General features: G+C 44.4%; 1 protein-coding gene across 2 annotated transcripts in view; it reads right to left on the bottom strand.

Annotated features, from left to right (window-relative positions):
• The window catches only part of LOC122264559 (rho GTPase-activating protein conundrum), a 233781-nt gene that overhangs the window by 699 nt on the left and 220582 nt on the right, over positions 1-12500 (bottom strand). For both annotated transcript variants that reach the window (XM_086548768.1, XM_086548767.1), the window contains 16 exons: positions 10721-11023; positions 9558-9679; positions 8693-8794; positions 8022-8365; positions 7482-7693; positions 7107-7237; positions 6510-6719; positions 5884-6055; positions 5448-5551; positions 5179-5243; positions 4655-4839; positions 4171-4418; positions 3570-3713; positions 3055-3221; positions 2466-2680; positions 1-1678 (listed from right to left, as the gene is read on the bottom strand). The exon at positions 1-1678 is cut by the window's left edge and continues 699 nt beyond it. In XM_086548768.1, coding sequence (XP_086404894.1) covers positions 1560-1678; positions 2466-2680; positions 3055-3221; positions 3570-3713; positions 4171-4418; positions 4655-4839; positions 5179-5243; positions 5448-5551; positions 5884-6055; positions 6510-6719; positions 7107-7237; positions 7482-7693; positions 8022-8365; positions 8693-8794; positions 9558-9679; positions 10721-10835 — 2655 coding nt within the window. In that variant the 5' untranslated portion in view covers positions 10836-11023 and the 3' untranslated portion in view covers positions 1-1559. The remainder of the gene's footprint in view (positions 1679-2465; positions 2681-3054; positions 3222-3569; positions 3714-4170; positions 4419-4654; positions 4840-5178; positions 5244-5447; positions 5552-5883; positions 6056-6509; positions 6720-7106; positions 7238-7481; positions 7694-8021; positions 8366-8692; positions 8795-9557; positions 9680-10720; positions 11024-12500) is intronic.

Below are 12500 nucleotides of genomic sequence, written 5' to 3' on the forward strand. Positions count from 1 at the left end.
GACCAGTTAAAGACAGGCTTGCAAAGAACACAGAGGGTAAACAGAACGACCCCTTTTTTAAGTTCGTGTGCATTCTGGAATTACCTGAACATTGTTTAATTAAGCATGTGGAAATGCTGGCAAGGAAGTGGGATAACAGAAGCAAAAACTTTGGATAAACAGGAGACTCTGACTTATCAGATGATGAGTGACGGCTTGCTGTAGTGTTCAATTCACCCGTACATTAACTACATGCTTTCTTCAAAGAGGCACTAACATCACACAGCTTCATTTAAAACAAAAAGATAGAAATTGTTGTTCCAAACACTAGAACCAAAATGATGAATGGCCAAAGCCAGATAACACTACCGTTCATATATGTATATATAGTACATATACATATGATACAGTATTCTTCCTGTAGCAAAAGCAAGCTACAATAAAATTCTCTTAGTGTTGAGCATAAATATAGCAAGTCGCAAATATTCATTTTTTACTGTAAAACTGTAAATCTTTAAACTGTACATCAACAAATTATAGAATGAAACGTCATTCTAACTAGAGGAAAGTACAACAAATTATCTGGACATTCTATTATATACACATGTTCACTCATCGTCATAATGCACATAACCCACGCATATTCAACGCTTGTAAGAGTACTACCAGTGAGTATAATTCTTCCTTGTGTCAATATACAGTCATCTGCAGAAACTGCAGAGATTTTACATTAGACAAATCTGACTAGCAGTCGGGGAAATTAAGGCAAATCCTTCTGTGAAAATACTATTCTTAAAGCATAAAAGGGTACTTCATGATTTGATACTTACGTGTTAATCTTCTCTAAATCAACTTAAAGACAATGTTACTTAATTTCACTTAAGTACAGTCTAAAGATAATGAACTGTTTCAGGCACCCAACATTTTCTCTACAAGACGCAATGACTGGGACGATTCATCCGTCCGCGCTCATACCTGAGATAACATACAGTCACAAAAAAAAAATACATTTAGAAGACATTTAGACTTAACACTGTACATTACTTAACTCTCGCACACTTTTCCTAACTTACTTTTAAAAGTCTTAACATGTTTTTCAATCATTCTGAGGCACTGTTTGGACACGGTGCTTAAACATTGTTGACCTTATCAGAATACGAAAAAAAATATTGATGTCGCCAAAATTCTTCAATTCAGGAACGTCCAAAGAATTTACAAGAAAAAAAACTGTGACAGTAAAGTGAACACGAAGGCAAATGCGCACTACACAGTATCCCAGGTTTCGCCCTTCCTTTTAAAAGACTTACTCTTCCCTTACCATACATATATCAGTCTTATGGGACTTTGAAACAATGCCTTGGGCTTAAACTAGATGATTATATAGACCGATAAAAGATAACATCCTCGTCATTCTTAACGAACATGAAAAGAAATCCCACATACATCGCCAAATCATTGACTAAGGATACGCTATACATTGCAAAAAATAATATCCTTGAGTATTTGGACAAGTCATTAGCTGAAACAAACAAGGAGAAATCCTCTCCTTCTGAGGAATCCGAGCAAAGACGGCAGGTCCTCTAGGAATTTCTTCTCTTGGTCTGGCCTGCGTGGTGGTGGCATTTGACGATGAACTCGGCGTTGGGGTTGTCTTGATATATGGTGAGGAGCTTTGCCTTCGGGTCCAGTCGGCGATCGCCTAAAAAGGAAAAGGAAATTAAAAATAATACTATATCAAAGGTTATAACGCAAATGGAATATAGAAAATACGTCATTTCGTAAAGAACCCATCCCAAATCTCTCCACAAACGTCTACATAGATACAATGAAATTTATCAAAATTGTCTCCACGAGTAAATATAAACCAGCTTTCCTATACTCTTTCGGAAGCACATACAAGAGTGGAGTTCCATCTCCCCAATATTATATAAACTCTTTAAACCCTTCACGTGGGTACAGGTAACGGACTTTCTCCAACCTTTCCCCTAAATCCTTTTGTATGGATAAGTAACATTGACTTTCCCCGCATCCCCTTTCTTTGGGATTATCTTACACTTTCCATATAGCCCTTTTGCTAGCATACACGACACTAATTTCCCCTGAACCTTATAACAGTATCTTCCCTTAAAACCTCATTTTGTGTACAATTGTCAATGACTTTCCCTATTAAGTCTTTGTATGTATATGTAGCCCATATCTTTCCCTATAACCCCCTTGTGAGCACATATTCTTCCCTTACACTTTCAGGTTTATATATTTCCCTATAACAACTTTGTAAGTATACATGACACAGGATTTCTCTATAGGCCCAATGTATAACTTCTCTCCGCAAGCATATATAAAACTGCTTTTCCCTATAACCCCTTTGTTTGCTTATAGGATTAAACCCATCATAACACCTTTGTTTACACAACAAGACTGGCTTTCTAGCATAGCATAGTCAGCACACTCACCCTCCATGACCCACAAACCCCACGACCATTTACCTATATTCCCTCCTCTCTCGTGCAGTGCATGCAGCTCCACGGCCTTCTTGAGAGACCCCGTCAGGAGGCAGGCGTAGAACTGGGGCGAAGAGACACTCGCCGGGGTGGTCGAAGGAGGAGACCCGTTGCCTCCGCTCCCTCGCTTGTACTGCTGTTCCCTCCGGCCCTCCACGCGCCGCGGGTTCTCCGGGAGGACGGTCAGCTCCTCGATGAATCTGGCGGGGGAGGCAATGCTGGCTGTTAGTGGGGCTCTGTGCTGTGTGTGGCTTTTTTTTGGGGGGTGGGGTTGAGGGTGGAGAGGGGGTTGGTTGTGAATGACAGGTAAATTGGTAGATAGAATTTTGTTTGGAGGGGTTTGTGGTTCCTGTATGAGGTAGGGAAATAGATGAATAACTAAAGGAATGTCCATTATGAGGTGATGAATACGAGTAATGAGGATGATAATAATGATTTTATTATAACGACGATAATGATAACAACAATGACAATAACAATAATGATAATAACAATACAAAAAAAAAACACCAGCAAACCTTTACAACACCATGCAACCCTTAAACATGAACACCATCATCATCCACAACATTACCTCGTCAGTATGTCTTTGGCTGTCATCAACGGGTCGAGTTTCACCGGATAATTGCACTTGTTGAACTGGGGGGCAGACACTCTCAGAACCCCTTCCTGGTAGTCCACTTCGTTCTCAATGGGGCGCTGGATCGTCTCTTTGCTCTTCCGCGTCAGGAGCCTCCTCATCTGAAGGTCAGGAGTGAGAGTGAGTTGGACAATTGGGAATTTTGATTTCAAAGAACGGACGGCGGGGAATGATTGACTGGCGGGATGATTCGGGAATGATGGCTTATTGCCGGTTTTGGCTCGTTTATTTTCTTACTCGGATGGACTGCTCTCGTCATTTTGATTGACGTTTTTGTATCACAAGATCCACAGGTGCATGAACAAATAAAAGCCAAAGCATTAACATTACTACAACCGAAACAAAATAAACCAATTGACACCCTAAGAAAAACACAAAAACAACAAGTAGGAAACACGACACGAGGAGGACGAACTAGCTCCTTGGTCCTAAACAAGGCCATTACTCACGGGGGTGTAGTTACTCTGCTTCAAGGCCTCTGCTTGGTATATGCGGCGGACCTGCGACACGAGGCGATGGGGAATCGTCCATAACACGTCTCGGTATTTGATCATCATCTGCGTCAGCTGGGTCGTCACGTTGGCGTATGTCATCTGGAAGGGTACGTACGTATTAACACAGAGGTTATGGTAGAGAGATCTTAGTCATTATGGGTGTGAGCATGATAGCTTTATTAATTAGTTGTTGGGGATTAATTACATCATTTTTATAAGCAAGTTATTAAATGGCATGTTATGCTACAAATCTCTTTAACAAAGTAAAACATATTTATATCCACACATCAGAACATAGGCCTTTATATTAATTCTAACGATTGCATATCCAGTGCATTGCCCAAAATAATCCCCCCCTCTTCTTACAGCAGCCAAGATATGTATAGACAGAGTCACCGTTACGATATTATATCACCTACAGAATGACGTTAACTATTGTACCTATCTTGCATTATGGAAGGATCCACCCTCACCCATCCCTCCCCCCCTTGAAATGTGGAAAGACAGCAGGACTAGCGACGCGTCCTGTCACCCCCCCCCCCGTCAGGTCACCCACCTCATAATTCAGCTGCTGCTCCTTGTCTTCGCTCCTGAGGTTGAGCTTCGAGCGCTGGTTGCTGGGCAGGAAGAGGTTGGGCGCCATGATCATCGCGATGTTGTAGAGCGTCATCTTGTTCTCGTCCTCAAAGGCTACCACTCGTGCACACAGTTCGAGGACGGCGTGGAGGGTGTCTCGGTGGGACGAAGGCAAGAGCAGGATCAGCATCGTCAAGGCTAGGACTCTCTCGCCCACGTCCTTGATTCCTGCGGGAAGCGGTGACGGGGGAATGAGCGGCGTTTTTTTTTCGGCAGAGAAATGATAGAGAAATTACTATATCTTCAAAAGTATTAGACCTTGAAATTAATTAGGATCTTTATAAAATCACAAGCACATTACAAAACGACAACCAAAAGCACAAAATAACTCGACGAAAAAAAGTGCCAGACAAACTTCAACGAACCAATACCTTGATAGTAAAAATATCAACAACAGGACTTACGATGTGTCTTGTAAAAGGCAGGCATGTAGGTGTGCGTGAGGAGAGGCTGCGGCAGCTCCCTCAGGAAGGTCTTGATGAGGGCGGCCACGTCGTTGGGCGTGGCGTTCCTCAGGGCGGAGTCTGCGGTGGTCGTGGAGGTGTAGAAGTGGGTGTCCAACGCACGTCGCAGCTGCTCTATCTGGGACCTGAAGGTGAGGGGACCGTGAATGATAAAGCATTTCTCAAGATAATGAATGTCTCAAAACTTACTGAAAATAGATGGTAATAAATGATTCTTATAATCCCAGGAAATGATTCACAAGTTCTCAAATCAATATGGCAATGCATGAATCAGAAATATCTGAAACCACAATGCAATAAGCGATTAAAACGTCTCCTGGCACATCGTAAATAGTAAGTACGATCATCGACCACTAAAACCCATATCAATTGCCACAACTAGTAACATCAACTTCTACATTAATGATGACAACAATCAAAAGAAAACACTGAAAAAGGTTGTATCTGACGGGACCCTAACTCACCTGTGACCGGGGACTCTCATGATTCCTTCCTGGCGGAGACCTTGGCGTTCTAGCTGCAGAGCCAACTGGCGAAGAAAGGGTTATGCCACATTAATTTCAATTTACATGTGGTTTCATACGCAACACAAATAGAACTTCGCAAATACGGTAGAAATCAGAAGTTGATCAACAAGCTGAAATTCAGTGTGTACTATTTTGGCTTGCAAACAATGTAAACAATAATAATATAAGAAATGAAAATAAGTGTTTAGATTGGCTACATCACTCACCTTATAAAACACCAAAGGCACTTTCGTCTCAAGTGGAGACTCTTCCAAGAAGTTTCTGTCTCTGTCTATCAGGCTGTCAAGACGGACGCCAAACACCCCACTCTCTGCAACACCATGAAATTAATTATAACTCCATATCACTGCCATTCAACACAATATTTCTTCGTCAAAGTGCATTAAAATTATACCTCTAACAATAAGTCTCTAACGATATACAAACAATGTTGATTTCATCTCCAGATCTAAAGTAATCAATTTCGAAACTCATCGTTCAGTAAACCGATTTTCTAAGAGCTCTTATCTACCATCGTATCAACACGGCAGAGTATTTCGCTATCCACATAGAACACCACGTTTAGTAATCATATCCAGCATAATGGAGAAGAAGAAGAGGAAGAAGAAAAAGAAAAGAAGAAAAAAAGACCCGCAAACCGACCTTCTTTGTTTTGCTTCCTCTTCTTGAGCTTTCTCCAGCGGTGGTGGATGTTGTGCTCAGTGAAGAGGATGTCGAGCTCGAGGAGGGCGAGCGAGGTGAGTCTGCCGAGGTCTGATTCGTCCAGCCAGTCCATGCGGGTCTGGCCACAGCGACTCGTCTCGATCACCAAGTCCTGCGGGCGAACGGGCGGTTATACGGCTTGCTCATGACTCTAGTTCTGTGTTCTTTAGAGATACACTTAGGTCGTTGATTGTTTATTGTTGTCCCACTCATGACAGCGAGCATACATGCACATTATTAATTCGATAAAACAGTAATAACGAATACTCCCCTGATTATGAAAATTCCGAAATCTTAATACTAATAATGATCACGATGTGTCTCGTAAAATGACCCAAAACATAAGCCCGCTGGCCCCACCCCCCGCCACTCTACCTTCCTCCCCCCCCCCCTCTCTCTCTCTCTCTCTCTCTCTCTCTCTCTTTCTCTCAATCTCTCCCTCTCTCTCTCTCTTTCTTTCTCTTTCTCTCAATCTCACTCACTCTCTCTCTCTCTCTCTCTCTCTCTCTCTCTCTCTCTCTCTCTCTCTCTCTCTCTCTCTCTCTCTCTCTCTCTCTCTCACTCACCGGGAACTCCTCGTCGGGTTTCGAGTAGATGACCTTGAAACCAAGGTCGGTGCTGGAGGCCGAGCGGGGGCGGTTCTCTCGGTTCTCTCGGTTCTCCCGAATGTCTCGCAAGTCCCTCTGTTCCCGGATGTCCCGCAGTTCGCGAGACTCCCTCGGGCGGCTGATGGAGTGAGACTTCCGCAGCTCCGTGGACATGCGGCGGGGAGAATCCTGTGGGAGGAGGGAGGGAGAGGGTGATTGGCTGGTGTTTACGTCTCTTCCTTTGATGTGTGGCTCTCGGTGTTGACGGCATACATGAGGGATGGAAGGATGGAATAGGAAAAGAGTATTAAAAAAGGAAAAGAGAGGAGGGGGTTGAGATAGAGAGAGGAAGGAGCAGGAGAAACGGAAGGAGGAAGAGAACGAAGGAGATAGATAGATAGAGAGAGAGAGAGAGAGAGAGAGAGAGAGAGAGAGAGAGAGAGAGAGAGAGAGAGAGGGAGAGAGAGAATGAGATACAAAGAGAGATACAGAGAGAGAGAGGGTCAGAGAGACATTAAAACAGAGAGATAGAGAGATAAGGAGAGAGAATCATCGAAGGAGGGCAAGGTGACTGACCGGGATCGACTCGAGATCCTGCACCGTCCTTGTGGTCGACGCGGACTCCAGCGCCGGCCTCTTGTCCTTGCAGCGCGCGTGCGGGATGTGGACGGACCCGATGTACCGATACCCCAGCACCTGGATCTCGGCTGGGGACGAAGGACGGTTTAATACGGATTGCGGAAATGGGTGCTTGGAGTCGTAGGGGTTGTATTTATAGTTATAAGAAATGTGCACGATTGTAGAGTCTAGAATAGGTAAACAACAGGTAGCCCTTTATCGGAGCGATCTATATTGCAACCGCTTTGATACATTATATCCCTTTCCCTTTAAAAAAAAAAAAAAAAAAAAGGCTCCCCTATAGCCACCGGAATGACGAGTTTCTCTCCCTACCGGCCTCATCGTGCGCCGTCTTCGGATAGAACTCGTACTGCCCCTGCTTGGAGTGGAAGCTCTTGACGTCCCTGGCGATGTCCCTGGCGTAGGACCTCTGTCGCCGGAGCTCCTTGCCCGACGAGAGGTGCCCCGTCCCTACCTTGGGCAGCATGTCGAGCGAGGGGGCGCGGTACATGTGCACCGGTCGGTCGTCCTGCCACTGGGGAGACCTGTAGGGGCGCGAGATCCTGGTCAAGGGGTCGTTACTTCATTGATTTTGCTTTCTTAGCTGTGCTCTTGTTTGTGTGATTTATCTATTGTGTATTTCTTGTTTTGAATTCTGCGCATCGTAAAATGTATAATCTAGTTCTTCTGCGATCTCTTTTTTTATCATGAACCTGTTCGTAATCTTCTTTGACATTCCGTGCACCGAGCCTCGTGCCTCTTAAACAACATTACCCTGCCATACATTCTGCAATCGGATGGTCCACACCCAATGCATTCCACGCCCCGCTATTGCAAACAAAAACAAGATTAAATAAAAAACAAGGTCCTCACCTGGTAGCGGAGTCACTGGGCGGCGAATACCTCCTGCTGACGCCATGGTGAGTCCTGGTAGGAAGGTGGTCCTGGTGGTGATGGTGGTGGTGGTGATCCGCCTGGTGATGGTGGTGGTGATGATGGTGGTGGTGGTGATGGTGATCCGCGAAGGGCGTCGGGGAGGTGATGACCGACGGGGAAGTGACCAGGGAGTGGTTGCCCGAGTCGAGTGACCCGCGGGACCGGCTGAGGTAGGGGTCGACCCACGACTTCGGGTGCGGGTCGGGCGGGGTGCGTGGGGGCGACACCGAGTCCAGGGAGTCCGGCGTGGCGCTGCGGCTGCGGGTGCCTGTGCTCGAGTTCTGGAAGAGGAGTTTTATTTGGTGCGCTTTTTGGAGTGGAGTTGGTAGCGACTGGTAGCAAGGGTTCTGGGGATTTTCTTTTCTCTCGTCTTGCTGATAGCGAGAGTAAGAATAAACAGTAAGGCAAAGAGTAAGACAAATCCAATAATATACAAGAGAAATAATATAACCAGAAAAAAAAATCCATACATACAAAACCAGCCCAAAAAAATCAAACTTATTTCACATGCCCACTAAACTACACTTAGAAAAAAAAAAGTTAAAAAAAAACTCCAAACACGATTACGATTCTGAAATAATAAAAAAAGAACACATCCGTTCACATACGTCGGTGTTGGCGAAGAAATTTCTGATGTCGGGCTTCTGACGTTGCTTCTTGCGCCGGATGGTCGCGTTGAGGGTGCGCACGCGACGCTTCAGGGCCTCCTCCTGGGGAACGAAAGGGGGCGGTTGGGTGCGTGTCTGACGGCTATGCGTGCGGGCGTGTGTGGGTGCTTATTTGTGTGTGGGCTTTTATTTGTATGTGCGTATGTGGGTGTATGGGTGTTTATTTGTGTGTATTTGCGTACGTGGAGGTTAATTTGTGTGTGCTTGCGTGTGTGCCCGTTTATTTGCGTGCACGTTTCTTTGCATTGGGGGATTGTTTGGGTGTGCTTGTGTGTGTGGGCTTTATATTGTCCTTTCTATCTCACTCCTTCCCCTTTTCCCCTCCTTCCCACCCTCACTCCTTCCCCTTTTCCCCTCCTTCCCACCCTCACTCCTTCCCCTTTTCCCCTCCTTCCCACCCTCACTCCTTCCCCTTTTCCCCTCCTTCCCACCTTCACTCCTTCCCCTTTTCCCCTCCTTCCCACCCTCACTCCTTCCCCTTTTCCCCTCCTTCCCACCCTCACTCCTTCCCCTTTTCCCCTCCTTCCCACCCTCACTCCTTCCCCTTTTCCCCTCCTTCCCACCCTCACTCCTTCCCCTTTTCCCCTCCTTCCCACCCTCATTCCTTCCCCTTTTCCCCTCCTTCTCACCCTCACTCCTTCCCCTTCTTTTCCACCTTCCCCTTCTTTTCCACCTTCCCCTTTTTCTCTCCTACCCTCTTCCCCACCCATCCATCCACCCATCCCCTCCTTCCCACCCACCACCACCCCCCACCACCCATCCACCCTCCCACCCCTTTTCCCCACCCTCCCTCCCTCCAACTCACCTGGCGGGGGTTGAGAGTACCCATGAACTTGTTGTAGGTGATGTTGTCCTCGGAGAGTTCGGAGTCCTGCTTGACGGGGATGCCCAGCTCCTCGAGGAAGTGCTCGTCGGACTCGCCATCGTCTGCCGGGGTTGAGGGGGGGGGGTTTGATTACTTCTTGGCGCTTATATCATGGAGGTATTATTGGTTTTGTTCCCTATTGATGTTACCATGATCATTGGTATTATTATTATCATCATTATTATTATTATCATCATCACTATCAACATTATCAGAATCACTGTTATCAATATCATTATTATTATCATTACTATCATTAACATTACTATTACCATCATCATTACTATTATCATCATCATTACCGGTACCATTGCCATTATTATCAATATATCGAGCATCACTAATATTTATTTTTGTTTCTAAAGTCTGAAAGATTTCTTAAATAGTCTTTGCAACAGGATGCGGTATATAACACATCCATTCGGTTAACCTATCATAATTTCCGAGAATAACTGCATTCTTATTACAGAATAAACAAAGATGTATTTCTTAAATACCTTGGAAGCACATCACATCTGCCAGGACAGCGCGTACGTAATGACGCAATAGGTTTTCGTAATTCATGACGTCATAAGCAAAAGTTACGTGAAATCTCGTCATTCATCACATCAACAGATAAGGCAGGAAGGGCTTCTGGCAATCTAACAATCGTCAGGTAATCAAACACACTTCTCACACTTCGGTCATGTTAAAAGCTCGCACTAGCCGTTCTCACACTTTACACGGAACACCTGTCTTCACGCTAAAATCTCACTCTCATTTTTGATACGCTAGTCTCACTTCTGATAACACACTTTTTCCAGTCAGTTAAAAATCACATTCCACACACTAAAAACAAATGTTTTCTTTATACTTGAACTTCTCATCTCCACATTCCAAACGAACCCTTTTTTCACACTCAAAACCGAACACTTTCTTCACACCAAGTTTTCACTAGAGTCCACACACTTAAAACAAAAAAAACACTCACTCGCAGTTAAAAACAAACAAAAAACAACAACAACAAAAAAGTCACACCACTCGTATTCACACACATAAATCCTCCACTTCCGCTATTTGCAACAATTAGCAAGTCAATCCTGAATCCTGCACACAGGACTCACCTTCGTGGCTCCTGACTTCCTCCTCCGACTGCGAGTTCGACTGTGAAGTCCTACGGCTGATAGTCCGAACTTCGTTAAAGTAATCCTCAAGTTCCACACTGGCGAAGGACTCCATCTTGAAGTTCTAAGGGAAGAAGGGATGGTTTAGGATGCAAGGAAGGAAGGGAGGAAGGAAGGAGAGATTGGGAGTGAGGGGGGAAGGGGAGGAGGGGAGGAGGGGAGGAGGGGAGGGGGTGGTGGTTGCTGACTGGGCTTGACGGCTTCCGGCGTGCCTTCTTGCCCTCCTAAGTCTCCATGCTGGATCTGAAGGAAAAAGGAAATTGTAAACAAAGGCTTGTTTTGCTTGTGTATTGCTCGGTCTCTTGTAGAAGAATCTAGGTGGGTGACAACGGAATAAGGGTTGGGTGTGATGATGATGATGATGATGACGTGGTGATGGTGATGACGGTGGTGTTGGTGATAATAATTAGAATAATAGTAACGATGATGTCAGTGACCATAAAGATGAACCTTGTTACATCAAAAACAATGTTAACGGTAACATAATTAACAGCAAAACAATCACCAATAATAGTCGTACCAATTTCAATAACAGTTGCACAGATACCTCAACAACAGCAGCCCAACACCACCACAAGCAACATTCAACCGAAAAAACAAAGCCAATGAATCACCCATCGGGAAAAAATGACAAAATGAACGAATAGATAAAAATAATCAAATAAGAAATAATGAAATAAATGGAAAGATAATTAAACAAACAAAAAGGCTAAATAAATAATTATGTTAGAACTAAATAAATCAATACAATGATAGATAGACCAATAAATAAATATGAATTAAGAAGATAAATAAAGAAGCAAACAGACAGATAAATAAGTATGAAAGAGAGAGAGAAAGAGAGAGAGAGAGAGAGAGAGAGAGAGAGAGAGAGAGAGAGAGAGAGAGAGAGAGAGAGAGAGAGAGAGAGAGAGAGAGAGAGAGAGAGAAGGAGAGAGAGAGAGAGAGAGAGAGAGAGAGAGAGAGAGAGGGGGGGAAGGAAGAGAGAGATAGGAATACAGAGAGAGAGAGAGAGAGAGAGAGAGAGAGAGAGAGAGAGAGAGAGAGAATGAAAGAGAGATAGATAGATAGATAGAGAGAGAGAGAGAGAGAGAGAGAGAGAAAGAAACAATTAGCGGTGGTTGTATGAGTGTGACTCACGTGACAAGAATTCGGATAACAACCGGAAATTGCGATGGAAGGGGGAAAACAGATATGAATTGATTGAGAAAGAGAGTGGGCGAAAGAGAGGAATGACTGAGAGAAAGATAATCATTTGCAGGAAAGGTATGCGGACACGTTACTAAGGAGAGCACAGCGAAGGAAGAAATACATTCGGAGATGAGAAAAATACATCAAAGTAAAGAAAAAGTGGATCAAAATAATCATACAAGTTAAGAAAAAGATGAAACGATTACGTAAAACATTATTCAGCCATTCACCAGAACCGGAAATGCTGAGATCATGGCACTCTTATGCATCACCCCCCCCCCCCGGCCCACCTCCCTCAAGCCTCAACCCTCATCCCCCTACCTCTCCCCCTCCCCCCTCTCACCTACTATAATTCCCCCCTCGTCCCTACAAGGTCACTGACCTAATGACCTAATGACCCTTGAAGGTGGTAGTTAACAAAATTAAACATAAGATTAAGTTTCATACATACGTGTGCTGTATGAATCGAAGTACTTGTATAATGTGCTTGTAGAGGTTTACGTAATAGACAGATCTACATGAATATATT

This window comes from Penaeus japonicus, unplaced genomic scaffold (genome assembly GCF_977035675.1).
Source record: "Penaeus japonicus unplaced genomic scaffold, GWHDUDI00000001_assembly GWHDUDI00000021, whole genome shotgun sequence".
In the NCBI taxonomy this organism is placed as follows: Eukaryota; Metazoa; Arthropoda; class Malacostraca; order Decapoda; family Penaeidae; genus Penaeus; species Penaeus japonicus.